This window comes from Cannabis sativa, chromosome 3 (genome assembly GCF_029168945.1).
Source record: "Cannabis sativa cultivar Pink pepper isolate KNU-18-1 chromosome 3, ASM2916894v1, whole genome shotgun sequence".
Lineage (NCBI taxonomy): Eukaryota > Viridiplantae > Streptophyta > Magnoliopsida > Rosales > Cannabaceae > Cannabis > Cannabis sativa.
The window spans coordinates 26692276-26717036 of NC_083603.1; the positions used below are offsets into that span (position 1 = coordinate 26692276).

General features: G+C 29.4%; 1 protein-coding gene and 1 long non-coding RNA gene across 2 annotated transcripts; both read left to right on the forward strand.

Moving 5' to 3' along the window:
• Positions 1-2574, forward strand: LOC115709859 (L-type lectin-domain containing receptor kinase VIII.1). The gene has a single exon (XM_030638091.2). It carries the CDS (start codon positions 252-254, stop codon positions 2406-2408), a length of 2157 nt encoding a protein of 718 aa, XP_030493951.1. The 5' UTR covers positions 1-251; the 3' UTR covers positions 2409-2574.
• Positions 2575-8131: 5557 nt separating this feature from the next.
• LOC115709099 (uncharacterized) lies at positions 8132-10911 on the forward strand. Its single transcript, XR_004010168.2, has 2 exons — positions 8132-8504; positions 10276-10911. It is a non-coding gene; the product is annotated as an uncharacterized LOC115709099 (long non-coding RNA).
• Positions 10912-24761: the final 13850 nt, after the last annotated feature.

Here is a 24761-nt window from a genome sequence, read left to right on the forward strand (position 1 = left end):
GCAGGCAGTGGATCCACCTGTCTCCTTTGGATTCTCTGTGCTAAGCTAATCACTCTTACCATATCCCATCTCTTCCACACTCTCTCCCTCTAGTATTCCTTTCTTGTTTGTTTCCTCATTATTCTCTTCTTATTAGGCAAAGAATACAATCCCATCCCTCTCTTCTCTCCTCTCTCCACCCGTGACTCTCAATCCATCTTCTTCTTCCTCTTCAGTTTTTCTCTAATGGGTTTTAACTACAATCACTGACAATGTCAAACCCTTCTCCCAAATCTTCAACCTTTAACTTCTTCTTCACTTACTTCGCCTTGTGTTCCGCAATTTTGACCGGTGCCGCCACTGAATTCGACTTCGGCACCCTGACTTTGAGTAGTTTGAAGCTTTTGGGAGATGCCCATTTGAACAATGGCAGTGTTCGACTGACACGAGACCTTCCGGTTCCCAACTCTGGCTCCGGCAGAGCACTCTACACCAAACCAGTTAGATTCCGGCAGATCGGAACTCACTTACCGACGAGCTTCTCCACATTCTTTACTTTCTCAGTCATGAATCTCAATCCTTCTTCTATCGGTGGAGGACTTGCTTTCATAATATCACCAGACGATGAGGCAGTCGGCGACGCCGGCGGGTCACTGGGCCTCGTGATTACAGAAGGGCCAGCTTCTGGGTCTGGTTTTCTGGCGGTTGAATTCGATACCCTTATGGACGTGGAGTACAAGGACATAAATGGTAACCATGTAGGGTTTGATCTGAACAGTATGGTTTCCTCTGCAGTGGCGGATTTAGGAGCTGTTGATATCGATCTAAAAAGCGGTGACCTTGTGAATGCTTGGATCGAGTACGACGGGTCAACTAGGGTCTTCAATGTATCGGTTTCGTATTCGAATCTCAAGCCGAAAGAACCCCTTTTGTCCTTTCCGCTTGATCTCGATCAGTTCGTGAACGATTTTATGTACGTGGGGTTCTCTGGTTCGACTCAGGGAAGCACTGAGGTTCATAGTATTGACTGGTGGAGCTTCTCATCTTCTTTCGACGCATCTTCTTCTTCTTCTTCTCCGCCACCTCCTCCTCCAACGGCTACTTTGATGAATCCAACGGCGAACACAGTAAGATCATCACCACCACCATCAATGGCACCCTCTAATTCAGCACCAAGTACAACCACCACGGAGAAGAACAGTAAATCTTCATCTTGCCATAACCAACTCTGCAAACAGGGTCCTGGAGCTGTAGCTGGAGTTGTCACAGCTAGCGCTTTCGTTTTCGCCTTATTGGCCGGAGTTCTCATCTGGGCTTACTCCAAAAAGACCAAACAACTCAAGAAATCTTCAGATTCTTCATTCGCATCAGAAATCATCAGAATGCCAAAGGAATTCACATACAAACAGCTCAGAGTCGCCACTAAGTGCTTCAACGCTAACAGAATCATTGGCCATGGCGCTTTCGGGACTGTTTACAAAGGCATATTGCCAGACACAGGTGACATTATCGCCGTCAAGAGATGCAGCCATAGTGGCCAAGGAAAGGAGGAGTTTCTATCAGAGTTATCCATAATTGGAACACTCCGCCACCGCAATCTCGTTAGATTACAAGGTTGGTGCCACGAAAAAGGGGAAATTCTCTTAGTCTACGATTTAATGCCTAACGGTAGCCTCGACAAGGCACTATTCGAAGCAAGAACTCCTCTCCCATGGCTTCACCGGAAAAAAATCCTACTCGGCGTGGCCTCAGCTCTCGCATATCTCCACCAAGAGTGCGAAAACCAAGTCATTCACAGAGACATAAAGTCAAGCAACATCATGCTGGACGAAGGTTTCAATGCCCGGTTAGGAGATTTCGGTTTAGCTCGGCAGATAGAGCACGACAAATCACCGGATGCCACAGTCGCGGCAGGAACAATGGGGTACTTAGCGCCGGAATATCTTCTTACCGGAAGAGCTAGCGAGAAAACCGACGTATTCAGCTACGGCGCGGTGATTCTCGAAGTGGCTAGCGGGAGAAGACCCATCGAGAGAGAGGTCACGGGGGCCGGAAAATTTGGGGTGGCAAGCAATTTGGTGGAATGGGTTTGGAGTTTGCACAGGGAAGGGAAGCTACTAACGGCGGCGGACGATAGACTCGAGGGTGAGTACGAAGAGGGTGAGATGAGAAGGGTTTTGCTTGTTGGGCTTTTGTGTTCGCATCCGGACCCGTTGGCCCGGCCCACTATGAGAGCGGTGGTCCAAATGCTGGTGGGTGAGGCTGAGGTGCCGGTGGTTCCGAGAGCTAAGCCCTCCACCACTTTCAGTACTTCTCATCTTTTGCTCAGTTTACAAGACAGTGTTTCTGACTGTAATGATGGTATGATGATCACTCTCTCTTCTTCGTCGTCGGAGAACAGCTTCGACGATCGTCTCGATATAGTCTAGGTTTGATCCAACGATGGATATTGGGAGTTAATGGGATTTTGTTTAATTGATTTATTAAAAAAAAAAAAGTATTCTCATAATATTGTATTTATTGTTTCCATATTGAATTAATTTTTGTACGTAAAACACAATAATTGACATGGAATATAAGAAATTTTTCTTTAAATCTTTTATCCAATGTCTCAAATTTTAGGTTTCATGTTGTATACCATTAATACTAAAATTAATTTTCATCTTGCCAACATTATACATATATATTTATTTTAAGAAATTAATGGAAAAGTGCAAAGATTATTATGAAAAATTATTAGGAAAGTATAAATAATGCAATCTAATCATGGTTAATAGAAATTTCTATTACAATTTTTCTTTTTAATTTCTTATTTGGGAATTGAAAGCCTAAAGCATTCTTTCGAAAAAAAAATGAAAGCTTAAAGCAGCTTAGAGCCTATACCCTCAAAATGTTAATATGGCGATTTTTTTTTATATCAAATATAATCAAATTATGTTTTCAAAAAATATATATACATGATCAAATTATAAGTAATGCACATCCTTACTTTAAAATCTTACAATAATCTAGTAAAAAATTATTGATGTAATTATAATAATTCAGATAACATAGTATTACTACTCATACATGGAACATTTTCACCCAATGACGTTACAAGATGTTGGCATTGCCCATTCCAATTAGGAGTTTAGGCAATAAAAGAGATGGATGAGAAGTTTTTCGAAAAATATATGATCATATTGTTTATTTATTGAAGAATCGCCTCATATACTTTAATGATTTATGTTTTACTTTTATTTTTCTTTTATATTATTATACATTTTTTTATTTATTTTTACTTTATAATTGTTCTTTTATATTCATTTTTACAATATGATTCATTTATTTTTCTTCCCTAAACATACATCTGATACCATTGAGACCACCATTGCTCTGCCATAGGAAACCACCATTAAAGACCACTATCGGATAACTACTATTGGAGTGTTATATTCAGGGCCGGCCAGAGAGTGGGGCAGGCGGGGTCTCGGCCCCAGGTCCCACAATTTTGGAGCCCCCGAAAAAATTAAAATTAATATATATACATATAAAAACGTATAATATATAAATACTTAACTCAACAAGTTACATGAAAAATGTGTAGCACAAATGGTAAGTGGAGCTTTTATTGAATTTGAGGTTTATTATCTATTTTTTAAAAAAATATATATATAATTTAAACACATTATTTTTTTTTTTTCTTTCAAATGTGCTAAAATATGTAGCACTTCAATATAGATGTTTTCAGTAATTAAATATTACTTTGATCAAATTAGCTTACGTTGCAAAAAAATATTTATTATATAGAGATAAAAGAATTAAAATTAATATTGTGTCAAAACTTAATTAAAATTTATTTTTAATTTTTATTAAAATAAAAGGCCTCGTTTCAAATTTCGCCATAGGCCTCTCATCACCTTAAGACGACCCTGTTTATATTATTTAAAAATATAATGTGTACATTTAAATGTGATAATATATATTATTATGTGAGTAATATATATTAAGTAAATGGTAAATAAATTATGTAACATGTGTATTTAACATATATATATTGTAACTTGTAAAGGAATTACAATTTATCACTTGTAACTCTTTTGTTAATCACACATAATTAGTGTAATGAAAGAGTTATTACACAATTTGGGATTCAAAACTATGATGAAATAGTTGTTAAAAAATAGATTAATATTCATTTATGTGAAAGAAATAAGGTGAACAATGTTTGGAATGAATTTGGTTCGAGAGGGAGTTATGAAACTCAAAAGCACAACCTGAAACATACACCAAGCGACATGTTGCGTAGTGCCAGGCGACATGTCGCCAGGTACAACAGTTTTAAGAAAAATGTTTTGAACGTTGGAGATCTGTTCCAGCTCGTGTAACAGCCAAATTTAATCCATTTTACACTCATTTAGGTGCCTATTATAGTTATGAGATATGGTGTGTTTGAATTCTAAGTGTGATCACCTAAACACTATAAAAAGAGATCTTTGGTGCTTATTTGGTAACCTAGTTTTCTATTAACAAGCACTTTCTACAAGCCTTGATAATTCCCAAAGCTATTCCCCAGAGAGTTCTCTTAGTGCTTACAGATAGAGGAAATAAGTTTTGGACAAATGTGATAAAACCTTTTTCAAGTCATGGTGATCCCTAATAATCTGCACTCAAGGTTGTGAGTGTGTGATATTCTTCTTCTTCATATATTATATTATATATTCTATATTATATTGTGTTATTTCTTCTTCTACCTTCTTAATATATATAAAATATATAGTGTAAAAATATTAGTGTTGTAACATTTATTTAATCTCTTTATTAGTCCTTGTATTTCATATTACAATAGAGTTGTAATATATCTTGATTTTCTTCCATTGATGTGTATATCTCTAACATGGAGACCACTATTGGAGACCACCATCAGAGACTTCCATTGGAGAATTAGCATTAGAGACAACCGTTGGAGACTTCCATATGAGACTACGATTGGAGATCACCATCTGGAACCACCATCAAAGATCGCCATAAAAGTGCATCTCCATCTTCGCATCCCTATCTAAACTCATATAACAACCTAACCGAAACTCAAATATGCAACCCACTACCTTGCTCTTTCTTTCTCTTCATCGGTGAGTTTTCTTCTTTCCTTTACTTTGATGAGATTATATACTTTAAGAGTACACACTCTAACTGAAACTCAAATCGCAATCCTAATTACATCCTAAATCACCATCGAATCATTCATCACTGCTAGTTCCATCCACAACCTTCTAATCCACTCCCTCTAGTTTTGCTACCAATGATTTCCCAAACTAAAATTCATATCACAACCTAAACTGAAACACAAATCACAACTCAAATTACAAAACATCATACCCATTCGACGTGCTAGTCGTCGTTCACGGCATTCAAGACCACTAAGCCTTGTAAGATATTACTACCATCTGCTTAAGGTATTTTCTAAAATTGAAACCTAAATCGCAACCATCTAATTTTCTTTTTACTATGTAAAATCCCAATTATAAACTTTTTTCTTTTGAATATCATAATTTTGCAAAGGGGTTTTTTCATTAATGTACAACAAAAATTAATATATTACAAAAAATGTGCAAAAAAACTTAATTATAAAAACTCATACATTTTAATAACATATTTACTAATATTTAGATCATTCGATATAATATTTACTAAACTTACTATATATATACATAATATTCTTTAAATGTGGATTATGGATTAAGGAACATTAATGTGTAGTCATTATAACATGTAATTTTAAATTTTATTATTTATGATTATTGATTTGATACTTATAATATTTACTAATATATGTATGGTATAAGTACATGATGAAAAAAATGAAATTTAAGAAAAAAACTAATTATAGTAATTTAATTAAAAGAATAAAATTATATAAATTTATTATACTAATAAAATATTTTATTTATAATAATATCATTGTTAATATTTAAATTATTATAATTTATAATTATAAATATAATAATGTACTATGTTTATTACAGTAATGTTTTAAATTTTTCTAATAATAATATTCATGTTTATTTGAAAGAAAAAAAATAAACACTTTTACACAAGAAACATGCTAATTTTTTTCTTTAATTGTAATATAAATGTTTAGATTTATTTTAGTGTGATTTATTATATATTTCTATTTATTTATAGTGTAATTATTATAAAATATACGATTTATTATATATATATATAAGTTGTTTTATGAAAAATAAATAAACATATTCAAAAAAATAAAATTAAATAAATAATAAACGGTTTAATATAATAAATATACTATTTTTTTGTATAGTATAAATGTTTATTATCTATTTTACTATAATTTATTATAAATATATGTTTATTTTAACAAAATATTTAATAAAAATAATAAACAATAAAGTATTAATAATTTATATCTATGTTTATTTAAAATTAAGTAGAAAAAAAAACGTATATTTTTACTAGTTATAAATATATTTTATATTTATAATTAATCTATTTTTTTTTACCAATATATATCTTTATTATTTAATAAATCACATATTTATTAAAAATAAATAAACAATTTCATAAAAATAATTAAATATTTAGAATAATCTTTTACAAAAACAAACATACTAAATATTTTTATCTAAACAACATAATAGCATTTCAATTATGATAATATATAGGGCATATTGGACATATTTTAATAAAAAAAATCATGATTATATATGTATTGATTTTGAAAAATATGCCGTACAATTATTATGTGAATCATGGATGTAATTTGTATTGATTTTAAAAATCTACCAATAAAAATAGTTACACAAATCTAATTATGGTAAGTTTGACTCATTAATACATCTAATATAATTAAATTAAGAATTTGTATGATTTTATGTAAAAATATTTTTAAATGTATACATCTATAAAATTAATGTTTTTGCACATTTTTTGTAATTAATTAAAATAATGTATACATTTGTGTAAAATGCTCTTTTACAAAATATAAATTTGAACAGTATTTTTGCACGAATTATTTACTATAATTATACACATTAAAAATTCCTTATTTAATTATGAAACCGTGATTGTTTGAGTGATAAAAATAGTATTTTTGAAAAATTCATGGCCTTACTAGAATAATAAATAAATAAATTCAGGATTAGATTGTTAGTTATGCATTATTTTTTTTACTTTTTATTTTAAAATAATAATTAGTGATACATTAGTTAAGACATGGAAAGGTGAGATAATATATAGCATTCATACAATTAATTATGTAGATTGTGGGGTTAATGGGAGAGACGAAAATTGTAGAAGTGAGAAGTGGGTTTTCATTCCATTTCCATGAATTGGGATTGGTTAGTTATTTCTTGTTTTGGAATGGTGAGTGAGAGTGGAGAGAGGTGGGTGGTTGCTTTCACAAGTAATCTCAATTTGTCAAAAGCACACATATTAGAGTTTGAGTTGAGTAGAGACTTAGTAAAGTGAAACCAAAAATACAAAAACAAAAAGTAGTGCCTTATTTATCATTACACCCTTTTAGAAACTTCTTTTATGCAAATTCTAGATCGACCAAACCTAACATATATTTCAAATTATTATCTTTGTATTATGGAACTCTCCTCTCTTCTCTTTTGCTAATGTTATCAGTTTCGAACTGATTAATCATTATGAAAACACTAAAATCTCCAATAAAGTTATCAACATTAATTTGTTGGTGCAGTAGTAAGCAATTCGGTAATTTACAAAAGATTCTATTTACCCTAATCCAAATGAATATGATATATTTGGTCTCCATATTATTATTAATGTATGTTTTCATTTTCTTTAGCGTATTTTCTTATTTGTTTTTATTTTTTTTTATCAAAAAAGAAATCTTCATTAATTAAAACGGTCACAATTACAACTCAAACTGTAATATTCTAAAATATCCAATTATGTGTAATAATGCATATTTTCTTAAATATAAAATAATGTGTTTTAGAGTATAAGTAGGTGATATTATAATCTTAATAATAATTAAATAAGCGTAATTTATTAATTGCGGAGATTTTACTGAGCTATATAGGTAAAATAAATAATACTTGTTAAATAAAATATTTTTAGCTTCAACTAGAGTGAAAAACCAATCAATTGGCTAGAAATGTCATCCCGATATTAGTGGGCGTCTTAGTGGTACTAGGAGTTTATATGGTATGGTTGGAATTTTGAGTTAGGCAGGTTATTTATAAATGACAATTTTACCTCTAATCTTTTAAAGATTCCTTAAGGTGGAAGTAAGGGTAATATAGTCTTTTCTATCTAAGTTAATCTATAGAAACTTTGTTTTTTAGTGAATTTCTAGAGATTTAAGTTGGGGTGAGTTTACTTAGGATAAGGATGATATTGAGGGTAAATTTAAAACATAAGTAAAAGACCCTCTCTACTAGTTTATCTCTCCTCGACTTAGAACCACCACCCAAGAAGAAGAATTTTCACAGCTAATTCATTTGTTTTCCTCTTGGATTTAAGTAGGATTCAAGTGGAATTGAAGTCAGATTAAGGTAAACCCTAAGATTCCCTTCTCTTTGTGTTTTCAAGAAGAAAGTTTGTTTTTTTTTTATTTAAGTTTGAGGAATTCGTTTCTATACATTTTTGGGGAGGTTAGAATTTATTTTGAAGCTTTAAGTATGTTGTGTATGAGTGAACTAAGAGGTTTTTTTTATAGCTGTTAGTTGAGTTGGAGCAAGTGTTGAGTTTTGAAACTCAAAGCTTGCTCAACAATGATAATTTTTGATTTTGAGCTTTTTGGTTTCAATTACTTGTTGGATTATGTTTAGAACTTAGTATTAAATTTTTCAAGAGAGTTTGGCAGGGTTTGGAGGAGTTTTGGGTAAGATTTGAGAAGTTAGGATTTTTGTTTCATCGTTTTTGCAGAAAACGGTTAACTGTTTCTATAGAAATGGTGAACCGTTTTTTCCATGCAAAAACCCAAAAAAATGGTGAATCGTTTCGGGTAAACAGTGAACCATTTGGGGTTCTTTCAGACACCTAAATTTTTATATTTTATCGATATTTATAGTATTACCATGCTATTTATCGATAAGAAAACTTCTAGTTTTAAGTTTAAGTCTATAAACAGATTAAAATGAGTTATCTACCGTATTACCATTGTAGTGACATAGGGACCAAGATTGTTGAGCATTTTCCACTTGAGTTGACCAACATGCTTAAATTTGGACTTGAGGTAAGAAAAGTCAATTGTACGATATAGCATGCAATGTATGAATCGATAATTACCGTTTATGAGAAAAGAGTTATTACTTTATTGGGTTATCTCATTAGGAAACAGTGTGAAATGGGTTGTCTCATTAGATAGCATTGTGAAAGAGAAACTACTTTAATTGACATTGCTGTTAAGTTTCCTACTTATCGGTTGTCTCATTAGGCAACGATAGTGACATTGGTTCTTTTATTTAGAAAATGAGAGTTGGCGGATACTTTATGAAGTATCAAGAATAGTCTATCTTATTAGAAAAATACTTGAGATTGTATATGATGTGTTATACTTCATTCCCTATTTTGAATTAGGGTTGAATATATGACCGATTATATGCATATTGTTATTTATTGTTATATGATGTTTATGAGTTTGTTTTCTCGCTTCTCTTGTTGAGTCTTTGTGACTCATGGGTACTTTATGGTGTAGGTAACGAAAGGATTAGATTAGGGCAGCTCTGAGTGAGAGGTCTTCCCTAAAAAATGTACATATCAACTTATCCGACCAGTAATATCGAGTCATCAGAATTTTAGTTTATGGAAACTCTGAAAAGTATGTGCTTGGTTATAAAACTTTAATGGCACCTTTGTAAACATCTTAAAAGGGATCCCCGATCCTAATTATTGTTTAGTACCAAAATAAATTTTATGTATTAAATAATTAAATAAGTTTTAATTAAATAACAAGTTTTTTTTAAAATTGTTAGTTTATTATTATAAACTAATTTTAAAAAAGCACACAAATAGCGTTCCTATGGGTTAGGGCATTACAACACGGTATCAGATTAGCCACGGTTTTAAAGGTCCAGAAGACTGGCTGGATATGTACATTTACTGTGAAGACAAGCTCAACTCATGGTATATTAAGTGATATATATTTACTTGCTATATATGTGACTGTTTACCTACTATATGTGCTTACTTGGAAAGAATGAGTTAAGTATATTTGTAAAATGCCATGATTATATGTTAATAGTAAGTATGTTGGAAATATATATTTATTAGTAGAATAAATATAAAAGAAATTCTTATAAGCATTATTATTTTGTTTGGGAGTTCTGATCAGGGACATCAATGCTGAAAAGAAAGTTAGTGTAAAGAAGATTGGAACAAAAGAGAACCCTGCAGATATGATGACAAAATATGTGAGTTTAGCCAAGTTTAGGCTTTGCCTAGATTTGCTAAACATCATCAATTGCTAAATGAGGATGCAAGACCATTTCAGCCTCAATCATCATCCCTTTCCTCTCTTAATGATCAAGGTGGATAATTGTTGTGATTGGTCACTAATAGAGGAAATAGACATCTTTTACTCAACCACCTATAACCACCAACGGATCGGGTTATATCATCAAGGCTATAAATAGCCATTTGCTGCATCATTACAGTAGCAATCTTAGGAGAATTTTTCAGGAGTTTTTGAGAGCTAGTTTAGTGTGCAAGAGAAAGAGAGTTTTGAGTGAAGTTGATTGTAATTGAATCTATGCTTCTTGAGTGATTGTGTCAAGAACACATTGATTATCAATATTGTAATTCTCTCTTCTAGCTCAATAAAGATTCAAGCCTTTGGGGCTGTTCTGGCCGAGGAGTAGGCAAGTGATTCATCATCACTTGTTCGAATCTCGTAATCTGGTTGTGTTTGATTCTTTCTCCCTATATTCTTGTCTATAATTGCTCATTGATCATTGTTCATATATGGTTTATAGTTGCTTGTTTATTTACTATTTATTTTCTGGTTTGAATCAATTTGAGTTGTGAATAAATCTGTTAGCATTGTTCTTGATCGATTCCTAATTTTGTTCTGTGTATGAGGTACATGATCAAGCATTGATCACAACACTTTTTTTACTTACTTAGGTAATGAAGACAACTCTGATGCATTTTTTGATGATTTTCTGACAACGATAACAACTTCGACGAATATTCTAATTCTATTTTTTACTTTTTTTTGCGGCTAATATTTTATTTTAGTGGACAATGACTATTTTGAGTAGTGTAGTGCGTTGATGGTCAAGTCTTGGAGCTTTTAAGAAGTTTGTAACTAGTTTTATTTTGGTATTGTATTTAATTTGTTCAATATTCCATACAGTATCTAGAATACAAACATGTAAAATTTATATGTAATTTTTGGTATATGTAACTGGTTTTTGTTTTTAATAAAGACAACAACTCTAGTGAATATACTCTCATTCTATTTTCTACTTCTTTTGCGGCTAATATTATGCTTTAGTGGATAGTGAATATTTTGGTAGTGAGTTGATGGTCTAGTATTGGAATTTCTGAGATGTTTGTAACTGGTTTTAATATTAGTATTATGTTGATATTAGTTTTAGTAATGGGTTGATGATCAAGCTTTTAAGCTTATAAGAAATATGTAAAATTTATATGAGTTTTGGTATTTGTATAGCCAGATTTTTCATTAAAAATATAGTTTTGATTATACGAAAGAAATTATTTTATTAATTTATTGTCTTACCAAAATTATATTGCTATATTATTTTAGCTTTTGGATATTTTTTTTTAAATAAATTTTTATAGTTGCAGTGTTATTTTATATGATAAAAATAGAAATTACAATTTTACAGTTTTTTATGGCATTCATTTTTATTTATAATAATTTTTCCCATAATTTTAAGTTTGTTATGAAAAAATGTCATATTTAGTATAATTAAGTTTGCATGCTATATATATATATATATATATATATATATATATCAAAACTTATTATTTTTTCTTCATATTTTTTCTAAATAACCCTACTAATAATAATATGAATTTTTACGATGGTTGGACACCATTCCATTAGGGCCTTTACCAGTTAAATTAAATTGGGAAATTTACATGGCATATTAACTTTTGTCATTTTTTTACAAAAATACTGTCAGGCGGTATTTTTTACTTTTTTACTGTATTTTTTTGTAAGTTTCATACTGCAGTATACTGTGTTAAGTTTTCACTAGTGTTCTACTGGTGTTTTTTAGTTGTTCTACTATTGTTTTGAGTTGTTATGTTTTGTGTTCTACTAGTGTTTTTATAAAAATACAGTATTTTTGAAAGTTAATTCAAATTTCAGTATTTTTGTAAGTTTCCTGTTAAATTTGGCATTACTAATAAGTATGAAAAATAGGTAGTCCCTTCTTACAAAGGTGTCAAGTTGTGAACATTTAAGTTGGTGTAGTTATAGTGGGCAATTGGGTAAATTGCATTATAAAGATTCTACTTACCCTAATCAACTGAATATGATATTTTGTCGATATAATTAAGTTGTGATTAATTTAAATGAAGAAAAATGTGTAAGCTAAAAGCTAAAATTAATGTACAATATTTCACATGCAAACAAGTCTTTCTTTATAGAGAAAGTGTGAGAACATCAAGCTAAAATTACTTTGGTGGCCTAGTGACAACGAACAAGACTTGTTCATGTCATTTTCAAATGTTTTATCAGAAACCCTCTAAAAAAAGTACTACAATTTCTTTTGACAACTCATGACCAAACTATTAATAGCATTAACGAATTTATTATAATGACCTCAACTTAAATCTTATTACTATTATTTTGAAAAACAGCTTAAATCTTATTTGATTACTTAAATGACTCTTTTCTTCTCTCCTCTCTTAAGGTTTACTAGATGACTCTTAAAAAATACATTTACGAAATAAATGGTAAAAATTAAAAAAAAAAAAAAAAATTACACAAGTAATATATGAAGTGTTAGTTTGATGTATCATATTAGATGGTATTTGTATTATATAGTATTATATTATATATTATATTTTTATATAATATAATATTAAATTTTGATTTATACAAAAATATTATATATTTATATATACAAAGAAGTTAATATCATTATATAATATTGTTATTTGTATTTCTGCATGCTTAATACGTGGCAGTTGTGGAAGAGTGCCACCGTGTACTATTTGCAATTAGTGTTGTTTATCAAGATTTTCGAAAACAGAATAAAAATTATAAGAACTGAAGAATAAATAATCAAAAGAGAAAGTATAAAATGAGAAACAATTTTTAACATGGTTAGGGCGTTAACTAACTTTAATCCACGAGTCAGTATTATTTAGTAAACTTTTGCTTGTAAATACCTTAGGAAATACACAGGATGTATGTTCTCAAGTTTGCCTGAACAAAGTTTGCAAGAGAGTTCAACCCTTAATCCATAAAATTAATGAGATACTTATAAAAGTTTGAGAATTACATTAGGTTTCTCATTTTCCTCTACTGGAGAGGTTACAGTAAACTATACTCTGGACTTTCTCATAAAGTCTAGCCCAAGGAGAAGATGGTATGCTGACTAGGTGGATTGAATTTGGGTTGATCGAGTCAACACCGCATACACTGATTGTGAGCAATTAATTTGAATTAATTGCATAATATTTGTTGTGAGAAGTTTCCTCTTTAATCTTGATATGATGCACTGTTGTGATCTAACAACATGGAGTTTCTTTATTTGTGTGTAGGAATATAAAGGGAAACTAGAAGGGTCTTTCGGGAATGTGTTGTCTTGTCTCTGTGGTCTCGTAGTACCGAACATGTCCTTCGGGTACAATTTGCTGAAGGTGGAAGACTTTGTGAGTGCAGAACCATAACATGTTCCTGGAAGGTAACATCCAGATGGGCTCGACCCATTTGCCTTTAATGACGGTCCCACTGATGGGTCGTGAATGCTGATCTAGAGTCCATGTGTCCAATGCTAGAAACGCAAATAACATTTACCCCTAAGCTTCCAAAATGTTGCGTATGGTGGAAGCTTGCATCACTCTCTTGTTGGGAATATTTTACCAGGATCTAAATTTACTAACAAGTATGTTGATTAATATCCTAAATATGAATATTTCTAAAATAATGAAAGTAAACACATAAGAGTTTAGAAAACCTTACATTGGTTGTAGCAGAATATAATGACTCCTTCCGCTCAGATCTCTAACCCTTATCCCTTTCTGTCGTAGAGTATTATGAAGATCTAAGTCTGGATCTCTTTCTCTCATTCGGGTTTGGTTACCACTGTCTTACTCACTATGATTGAGTACTTGACTTGCTATGTGTGGGCATGGCACTCTTTCACTAAGGGTTTGAGTATGAAGAACAATGAAGGTGGTTTGAAATGACTATAGAAGGTATCTCTCATCTACTAGTTGTCAAAGAATGAAAACTAGATTTTGGCAAGTTGAAAATCAAGTGGATGAGATGAGAGCATCATGTTCCTTTATAGTGTTTCAACTAAGGCTTAGGGGTGAATTATATGGATTAAAAAAGAATAAAATATTGGGCAAAAATTAACACTAAGGCCGGCCATAAAGTGGACCATTCTCTAGTTACAATTTTGCCGCTTTATTTCAACCACTTATTCTTCTTTCAACAATACCATATTTTCCAATTCAATCTTATAAATGCCAAAACTAATTATTTAATAATTATAATTAATTATCAAATAAAATTTCCATTTATATTATTTATTAATTAAACCATGTAAAGTCTCTAAATTAATAAATTGACCACAAAATATTTTTTCTTCACAATTAAGACCTTGTTTAGTTAAAATTCATAAATAAGACAGTCTAATTTTAGAATTATAATAAATTAATTAAAATCAATTAACTGAGTCTGCAGGCAGTATAATCTCAACTAGTGAGGGGACCATGAGCCTATATAATCAAGCTTTCAATAAGTAGATCTAGAATTTACCAAGTAAATTCTCTAACTTATTAATTCCTCCTTGCACCACTATAGATTTGGAATTGAATAGCACTCTCAATTATATAGAACACTCTATATGTACCACGATATAGATACTTTATCCATTGTTACAATCGTAATAGTCAAAGATCCTCTATAGATGATCTACATTGAATATGGACAAATTTACCGTTCTACCCTTCAATGTATTTTATCCGTAAAATACTTAGCTACCTATAAATGATATTTTAGTAAACTAATATAATCACTGAAATGAGATCTCAATTATTTATCTCTATCCAGCTAAGCTCAAAGAAAATAATTGTTTCACTTCTAAATACTTATAGAAGCTATAGATTCCATATGTACGATCAACGCTCTCACTCAATTGAACTACCATGTTCCCAAGATGTAAATATTCGCCAGAACCATTAGTTAGCTTTCACGAACAACTTGAAGACCATAAATAATACAACTAAGCTGAACCTAACCATATCAAGATTAAGATTCATAGAAACTTAATTGCTTAAAATTTCACAAGGATTACAATTTGCATAATGAAAAAAAAAAATTGTAGAAAAATTTCGTAATTCATATTCAATCATCAAATAACACATAAACCAACATGAGCACATCCAAATCAACAAAAACATCATTTTAAATTCATATTTCATGAAAATAAATCATTACCATAGCTTTGAGGCCAATTATTGGAACTTATTTTACCAGAATTTAGATTTACTAACATGTATGTTGATTATAATTCTATAATCTAATATCCTAAATATGAATTTCCTAAAACAGTAAAATAACCACATAAAAGATTAAAAAATCCTTACATTGATGGCAGTTAATATAGTGACTAATTCCATTCAAATTTCTAGCCCTCGATTCTTGTCTATAGCAGAGCATTATAAAGATATATGAACCTGGATCTTCTTTCCTTCGATTTAGTTAGACATAGTCTATCTCACTATGCTAGGTATTGACTTGAATTGTGTGGTTAACTCCTCAATTCACTAAGGCTTTGAAAAAAAAAAGGAAGCAGAAGAGGATTTTGAAATAGATGTTGACTCTTTTCTATTTTCTATTTTATCTCACAAAGGAGTTTGATCATTATTTGAAAATAAAAGTTATACTTTTCTATTTATAGGGTAGCTATTAGGGTTAGGTTTAAGATTAAAATAGAATAAAAAAGAGATAAAAATAGCTTTATTTAGTCCATCATGGTCGAACCCTATATGGGCTTGGTGGATTTCAATTTTGCCATTTTGTAGAAATTTATCTTTCTTTTCACAAATGTCATCTTTTAATTCTAACTCTATAAATGTCAATTCTATCTATTTAATAATTGTAATTAATTATTAAATGAAATTTTCATGTAACTTATTTTATTTATTAAACCTTACAAAGTCTCTTAATTAATAAATAAACTCTAAATCCTCTTTTCTTCTCAAATAAGCCCTTATTTAGTGAAAATTCAAAAACAAGTCATAGTCTTATTTAGAATTCTGATTGAATAATTAAAATCAATTAATTGAGTGTACAAGACATATTATCCCAGTTAAGAGAACCATGGCCCTTTGTAAACAAGCTCCCAATAAGTAGATTTGAAATTTACCAATTAAATTTTAACTTAATAATTCATCATTACTCCACTATAGATTTAGAATTGTACTCCTGATTACATTGAACGCTCTATATACCAAAAATAGATGCGCTTTGAATTATACATTGTTTCAATCAAAATAATCAAAACATTCTCTATAGATGGTCTACATCGAGTAGAGACAAATTTATTCAATGTATTTTATTTTTAAAATACTTAGTTACTCGTAAATTAATTATTTTGAATTATTAATGTAAATAATATAAAATGCGAAATTTTTTAAGTAAAATATATTTATTTCGTAGAATATATGGTATGATATTTAGCGCGAATCATTAAAGTTGTTGCACTAAAAAATAAAAGATTATACACTAATAAGTAAATTCCACGGGAGATTAATGCTAAATTAATGTAACCATGGTCTTAATAATAGATCGACGGCAGTCCTTTCAGTTTCAATGCAATAAAATTGTAAAGAAAGAAAAAGAAAATGTTGTTATTAAATTCAAACATGAAAAGGACTAATTAAATACAGATAGGCTAGGAGGCTCAAACTCGAATGACCTACTAACTCCCAAGAGAAATGATAAAATAATAGCACTGCAATTTGCAGACAATGACACCCTAAACGAGTTATTAGTGCCTTTTTGTAACTTAGCTCACTCTAACTCATTCAGAATAAAGCTCAAACTCTTAGACATTGTGAATGGTGCATCTTAGCTAACCCAAATTTTAATACTAATTTATTACTATTATCTAATCTCACTCAATCAGTACATGTTTTTGGCAAAGAATCTTTATGTATTAATGTTATTAATAAACTCCAATTTTTATTTATTTATTTATTTTTATCGAACCAATAAGAACATGTGATGTAAGACCCTCTCTAATGAAGATTTAACTTTTGTGCAAAAGTTGCCAAAAAAACAAAATTATGCTATATGAATTAAGTTTCTACGTTTACTTCCACAAAAAAAAAAAAAATAAATAAAAAAAAAATAAAAAAATTTGTGGCTCAACTAACTGGATGCATTTTCTTTTCGAACAAGTTTAAGATATATATATTTATAAAACATTAAATTAATGTCAACCTATCAAACATTTAAGTTTTATTATTATTATTATCATTAGCACATTTTGTGCTTAATTGAAACTAAGAGAGACCGGGTTCATTTCAGTGTCTAACAAAACCTCCCCCCCACCACTGAACCAAATCTATTGGCTTATAAACTAACCACTCCGTGAGGGGAATTATTTTATATAATATTTTTTTAATTTTGTTTTTAAAATTTACAGTTCGGATTACTTCAGCAGTTTTTATATAAATTTTTAAGTTTCTCTATTAGTTGTTATGTGGATTGCTACATAGGTAACCCACATTGAGATGAGAGGAGGCCGTCGTTTTCCCTGAAAATAAAAATAAAAATCGAGAAAAAAATATATATGTATTTTAGTTAGTTACAAATACAATATATATTTGTAAGTAAATGTAATAAATATAAACATAATAGTAACTTTGGCATGTTGGTTAGACTATTTCACACATTATGGAAGTTAAGAGTTCAAATCCTTGTAAAAACATATGTTTTTAATGTTTAGTTTATTTTTTGCCCTTTTACTAAAAAAAAAAGTAAAAGTATGTCTACTTTAATTTTAATTCTAGATTTGTCACTTAATATATATAAAAAAAAATTGTGTTAAAGTGTTAAAAAAATGTAAAAATTAAAGATTAAAGTTTTTCTTTGATTTACTATTCAAGTAAAGATAGTCATATGTATACAGTATACTCATCGTTAGTAAAGATATGAACACCATATTGGATGCATGCTTGGATGATACAATATATTTTAGAGTTAATCTACTTATTATTAATTTGACTTCATCTTTCGAAATATATACACCAAACATGATAATTACATAATCCAATAGAAAATTAAAAGTAATACAAATATATTTTAGAAATAATATTACATAGATAAATAAAAGGGCACATCAAGCAACATCAATTGACTTACACGAATGAGCATGCATAACCACTTTGATTTGACCTCTTGTTTATTATTATCATCCCTTCACTCATCTCATCAAATCCTTGTATAAGGTATATTTTCAGTTTGATTTTGATATGAAATATCTTGACAAAGACAACATTAAGAATTCATTGAAAGTCACAACAAGCCTAAGCCTTCTTTCCTCATGGACCTTTTCATTAGAATGACTGTGATATTTATGTAGGCAGAGGCAGTGAGGCCCATCAAGGTTATTTTGACTTGGGCTATTTACAAAAATATGGGAAAATAAAGATAAGTTTTGATATATATGGCATAAAAACTTAATTACACTAAATATGACATTTTTTAAAAAAACTTACAAATATGGGAAAAAATCATGAGAAATGCCATAAACAACTTTAAATTTGTATTTCTTTTTTTAAAAAATAAATTAGTAAAATAAATAAAAAAATAATCTCAACTATAGATATTAGTTTTTTTACAGAAATTAATTTTTTTTTATTTATTTAAACTACTATTTTTTTTCTTTATTTTTTTGTTAAAAACTAATTATTTCATTAAAAGCAGCAGAAAAAAAAAAACCAGTTTCATCAACATCATCCTGAAAAAAAACAATATAAAAAATTATAATCTAAAAATAATATAAACTTTAAAAATAAGTTTCATCAACATGGAAAGAAACTAATAATTTCATTAAATGAATAAAAAAAATAGTTTCATTATGTTATTAGATTTTTTTTTTTTTTTTATGTTACTTTTTTATTATTTTGTTTCTTACACTTATATTTTGTTATTAAATTATTGGTATGCATTATGTGTTGTTTTGATTATATTTGTGATTAGTTTGTTTTTTTTTTTTTTTGTATTTTTGTGTGTGTGTGTTTTATTATTTTGATTGTCTGATGAAACTGGTTTCAGTTAACTTTATTATTAAAATTTATATTTTGTTATGATTTTTTATAGCGTTAAAACTGGTTTCACATGTCGAAACTGGTTTCACAGGTTTTAACTGTTTTGTAATGGGATTGCTCTATTTTTATGATATTATTGCATATTTTTTAGTTTGTATAAAACCAGTTTTATTATTGTATGATATTTGAACAACAATTTTTATTTTATTTTAAATAATCAGTTTCTGACACACATATTATTTTATTATTTTCATAACTGGTTTTTTTATGTAACTAGTTTTTATAACTGATTTTTTTTTATTGTTGTTCATCATTGAGTTTTATTCAATTTTTTATTAATTTATTTTAAGAAACTGGTTTTTATTTGTTTGTTTTTGTTTTGGTTGTTTTACTAACTGGTTTCTCACGTTCCACTATTTTTTTTTTTATTCATTTATGGTTTTTATTGCATTTTTGTCTCTTTAATTTTCTTTGTTTCTTTTTTTCCTTTTGATTTTAATTTATGATTCTCTTTGTTATATTTGTTACACATTGTATGTTTAAATTAACTCTAATTTTTGAGCAAGCAAATAAAAAATTAAATGTCAAAATAAAGAATGAAGTTAGAAGTTTGATTATTAGATATTGATATAAACTTTATATGTTCGAAACTGGTTTTTAAATTTAGTATCATTTGTAAAAGTTTCGTTATTAGGCATTGTGTATTTTTCATTATGTTATTGATGAAACTATTTTTTTTTCCTCTTTTAATGAAATAATTTGTTTCTTTTAATATTGGTGAAACTGGTTTTTAAAGTTAGTATCGTTTTTAGATTGTAATTTTTTTCATTATTTTGTTGATGAAACTATTTTTTTTATTCTCTAAATGAAATTATTAGTTTCTTTTAACGTTGATGAAACTAGTTTTTAAAGTTTGGATTCTTTTTAGATTATGATTTTTTATATTTTTTTTTTCAGGATGATGTTGATGAAACTGGTTTTTTTTTTTGTCTGCTGTTTTTAATGGAATAATTATTTTTTTTTTTTTAAAAAAAATAAATAGTAGTTTAAATAAAAAAACAAGTTTAATTTTGTAAAAAAAAATAAAATATAAAAATGTACACTTATTATATATATTAAGAGAAAAAAATTAATTTCAGAAAAAAAATTAAAAAAAAAAAAAGAGACACACAAAGAGAAATTAGAAAAGAAAATAGAGAGAGATAAGAGAAAGAAAGAAAAAAAAGTAGCAACTGACTTAAAAAATGAAAAAGAAAAAAGAGAGCCAAAATGGACTAAAATATATATAAAAAAAGACAATTTTTTTTTTTGAAGTTTCAATAAGTAAAAAACAGTAAAAAATCAAAAAAAAAAATTAAGAAAAGTATAAAAGTAAAATTTTCTTGTCAAATTAAAAATGTAATGTTTGGAAAAAATGTAGTATTTGGTGTAAATTTCCCAAATAGAAAGAAACCCTAAAATGTAAATGTAAAATAAATTAAAAAAAATAAAACTAATTAAGCTAAAAACAAAAACATAAAATATGAGTTTGGATAATAAGTTTATAAAAATATATCATATCAAATACCATAAAAAATTTTAAATGTGAAAAAATACGATAGAAGAGTGGCAAACCTATAAATGCCATATTTTTCTAACTTTGTTATGAAATCTCATATTTCATGTAATTTTCACTTTTGACTTTATAAGATTTTTTTTTAAGAAATTACCACATGTTGATTTTTATGAAGAAAAATATATTACAAAATTATGAACAGTTTTTCATCAATTGTTTTGTCTGGAAGAGTATTGACCTTGAGACGTAATACTTATGCACACAATAATGATATGTTAATATCACCTATAATAAGTCATATTATCTCACTCTTAATAAATGTGATTGAAAATGTTACCATATCATTATCTGTACAAATTGTACTTAAAAAATAGCAGCTCTAGCATCACACATTCTAGAAGATGCATCATCAACTGCTTTCATAGACCAAGTTACAACATAGCCGGCCCATGGGTTGGGGCAGGTTGGGCCCACGCCCAAAGCCCTCCACATTCTTGCCCAAAAAAATGGATCATCAACTGCTTTCAGAGACTGACCAACAATATAGTCGGTTTGGGGGCAGGTTACGCTCATTCCCAAAGCCCCTACACTTTGGCCCAAAAAACTCTTTTGAAAAAAAAGGGCTATTTTGAAAAATTTGGAAAAAATTATTAAGGTTATGATAAATATGGCATAAAAAGTAAATACTACTAAATATGGCATTATCTAACCAATCAAACTAAAAATATGGGTTTTTTTTTAGAAAAAAACCCATATAAAACATAAAAAAGAAATATGAATTTAAAATTTATAAAAAATAAAAACTTAATTAAATTACCATAAAAAATATTAAAATTCCCTTCATATTTATTTTTTTTTAAAAATTAAAATAAATAAAACTATAGTGATCGCCGAAGTTGTCACTCGTGTTGGAAAAGTCACATGAGTTTACTGTCGGCACCGGAAAATTTGTTGGAGTAGCCGCCGGTGCCAAAAAGACGCCGTAGTTTCTGCCGGCGCGGAAAAAGTCGTCAGAATTAGCATTGTCGTTGGAAAAGTCTCCAAAAAACTGATTTGTTGACGAAGAAACCGGTTTCTTGGAAACCAGTTTCTTGGTGATTTTTTCGTTAATTTTACCGGTGACAATGCCAAGTCCGATGACTATTCTGGAGTTTGATGTCGGTGGCGGAAAAATCGCCGGAGTAGTTGCCGGTGTCAGAAAAATCGCCGGAGTTATTGCCGGCGTAAAAAAAATCATCAGAATTGGGATTGTCGCCAGCAAAATCACTAGACTAATCACCAAGAAAGTAGTTTTTTCATCAAGAAACCGGTTTATTCACCAAGAAAGTGGTTTCTTCATCAAGGAACTAATTTTGTTACACAACAATAATAAAGATTATGAAAACAAAACAAAAATGATATACACTGAAAATAATTGAAACCAGTTTCATCAATCAACCAAATAGAGAAAAAAATACAAAAAAAACATTACCAAGAAATTGGTTTCTTGATGAAGAAAAAAAACCAATTCTTGGTAATTTTTCCGGTAATTTTTTCGGCGACAATGCCAATTTCGACGAATTTCCCAGAGTTTACTGTGGGTACTGAAAAAGTCATCAGAGTAGTTGTCGGTGTATTAGTCCTCAGAGTTGCTACCAACGCCAGAAAAGTCGTCAGAATTGCCATTGTCGTCAGAAAAAAAATCATCGAAAAAATCACCAAAAAACTGGTTTCTTCATCAAGAAACCCCCGAAACCAGTTTCTTGGTAATTTTTCCAGTGACTATGCCAATTCTGATGACTTTTCTGAAGTTTGTTGTCGGTGCCGGAAAAGTCGACGGAGTAACTGCTAGCGTCAGAATAGTCATCAGAATTGGCATTGTCAACGGAAAAATTGGTGAAGAAACCGGTTTCTTGGTATTTTTTTCAGTGATTTTTCCGTCGACAATGCCAATTCCGACGAATTTTTCGACGCCGGCAACAACTTCGACGACTTTTCCACCACCGACCGCTACTCCAGCGACTTTTCCGGCACCGACAGCAAACTCCGGTGACTTTTCCAGCATCAATGACAAATAAAACTTTCTAAACAAATAAAAACATTAAATATGGGAATTGAAAACCTAATTACATATATATGACATATCAAATACCATAAAAAGACCTAAAAACAAAAAAATACCATATAAATTGGTCAAACTTAAATGTGCCATATTTATCATAAAAACTTTTAAAATCCCATAGTAAGTGTAATTTCCTCAAAAAAAAAAAAAAAAAAAAACTTACACATATATTAAAAAAAGGATTATTTAACAAATACACAAAAACAACAAAAAAATTATAAAAATATGGTTTTGCGGAATTTTAAATATTTTTACAATTTTTTTGATTTTATTTACAGAAAATACGGTCTTTTTATGTTGTACTCTTGTTAATTTGTTATTGATTTTTTTGTTATTTTTATTTTATTTTTTGTTGTTGTTTTGATGTTATTTAGATGTTATTTTCATGTTACTTTTATGTAGTTTTATTGTTGTTTCCGAATTGTTTCTATGAAAAATCGTAAAAAGTCAAAAAAAAAATACTTAAACGTAAAAATGTAATTTTTTTACAAAAAAAAAAAAATAGAAAAGTAAATAAGACATGAGATTTTATAGAGGTTCGACCCCCTTAGTTAGCGGGTAATGAACTACTCCCCTTTTAGTTGTATTGATAGCAGAGATATTACTACTTAGATCACAAGTGTTGTGGATATATAGTAGCTCTCTTAAGATTACAATATGAGAATAGATTTGGCGAATCCCAAGTGATGGAGAAAGCCTATGCGTGTGAGAGAGAGGAGATGAATGTCAAACTTAAAGCTTGAGAGTTAGAACTGAGATCTTAAGACTTAGGGAGTTGGGGTTTGATTAATACTCTTTATACAGTAGAGTTTACATCCCTAATATCCCTTAAAAATAGGTAAATAAATCTATATTTACATAATTAATTAATAAAGTTTAAATGACTAAATTATCTTTCAAAAATAAGAAAGTTGCTGATATTTTTGTGGAATGTCAAGGTCCAATTCGTTGCTTGACTTGCTCTCCATGGATGAAAGTTTAGCACCAAAAACCTACCAAGCAAAAGTTGGTCGGCCATGCACCTGCCAGGGTGCATGGTGGCTAGCCACACAGTGTTGGGTTTTGTGCCCTAAATGAAACCCATTTCAATATAATGAGATTTACTAATTAATAAAGATCAAAAATCATTTTATGTTGCATGGTTCACATGATTTATTTCATGATTAGGTCCAGAATATATGTATTTGTTTATGATTATAGTGTTGTCAGTACAGTAGAATATAATCACGATTATATGTTCAAAGTTCAATTCCCTGATTTGTCAGTTCACTGGATTTAGACTGGCATGATAATTAGCGATAGGTATACTTACACCTTGGATAAGTGTTATGTCCTTTCCAGGGCATTGGCAAAGTTTACCAGTATTGGATGTATGGAGTATACATTGGAAGAGACCAATATTGAACTTTGATTAGATATGATAAATCTATTGTAATATCTATTCAATTCAATATCACCTAGTTGATCCTAGATCAAATGATCTTAATCCTGACATGCTTAGGTTCAATCTCAGGAGTGCTATTCATGTTCTTTGATTTGTTAGTTAAGCCTACTTTTTGATCAGGGTGATACGTACATTTTGGGAACATGATAGTACAATTGAGTGGGAGCGCTAATCATAGATATGGAATCTATAGCTTCTATAGGTATTTAGAAGTGAAA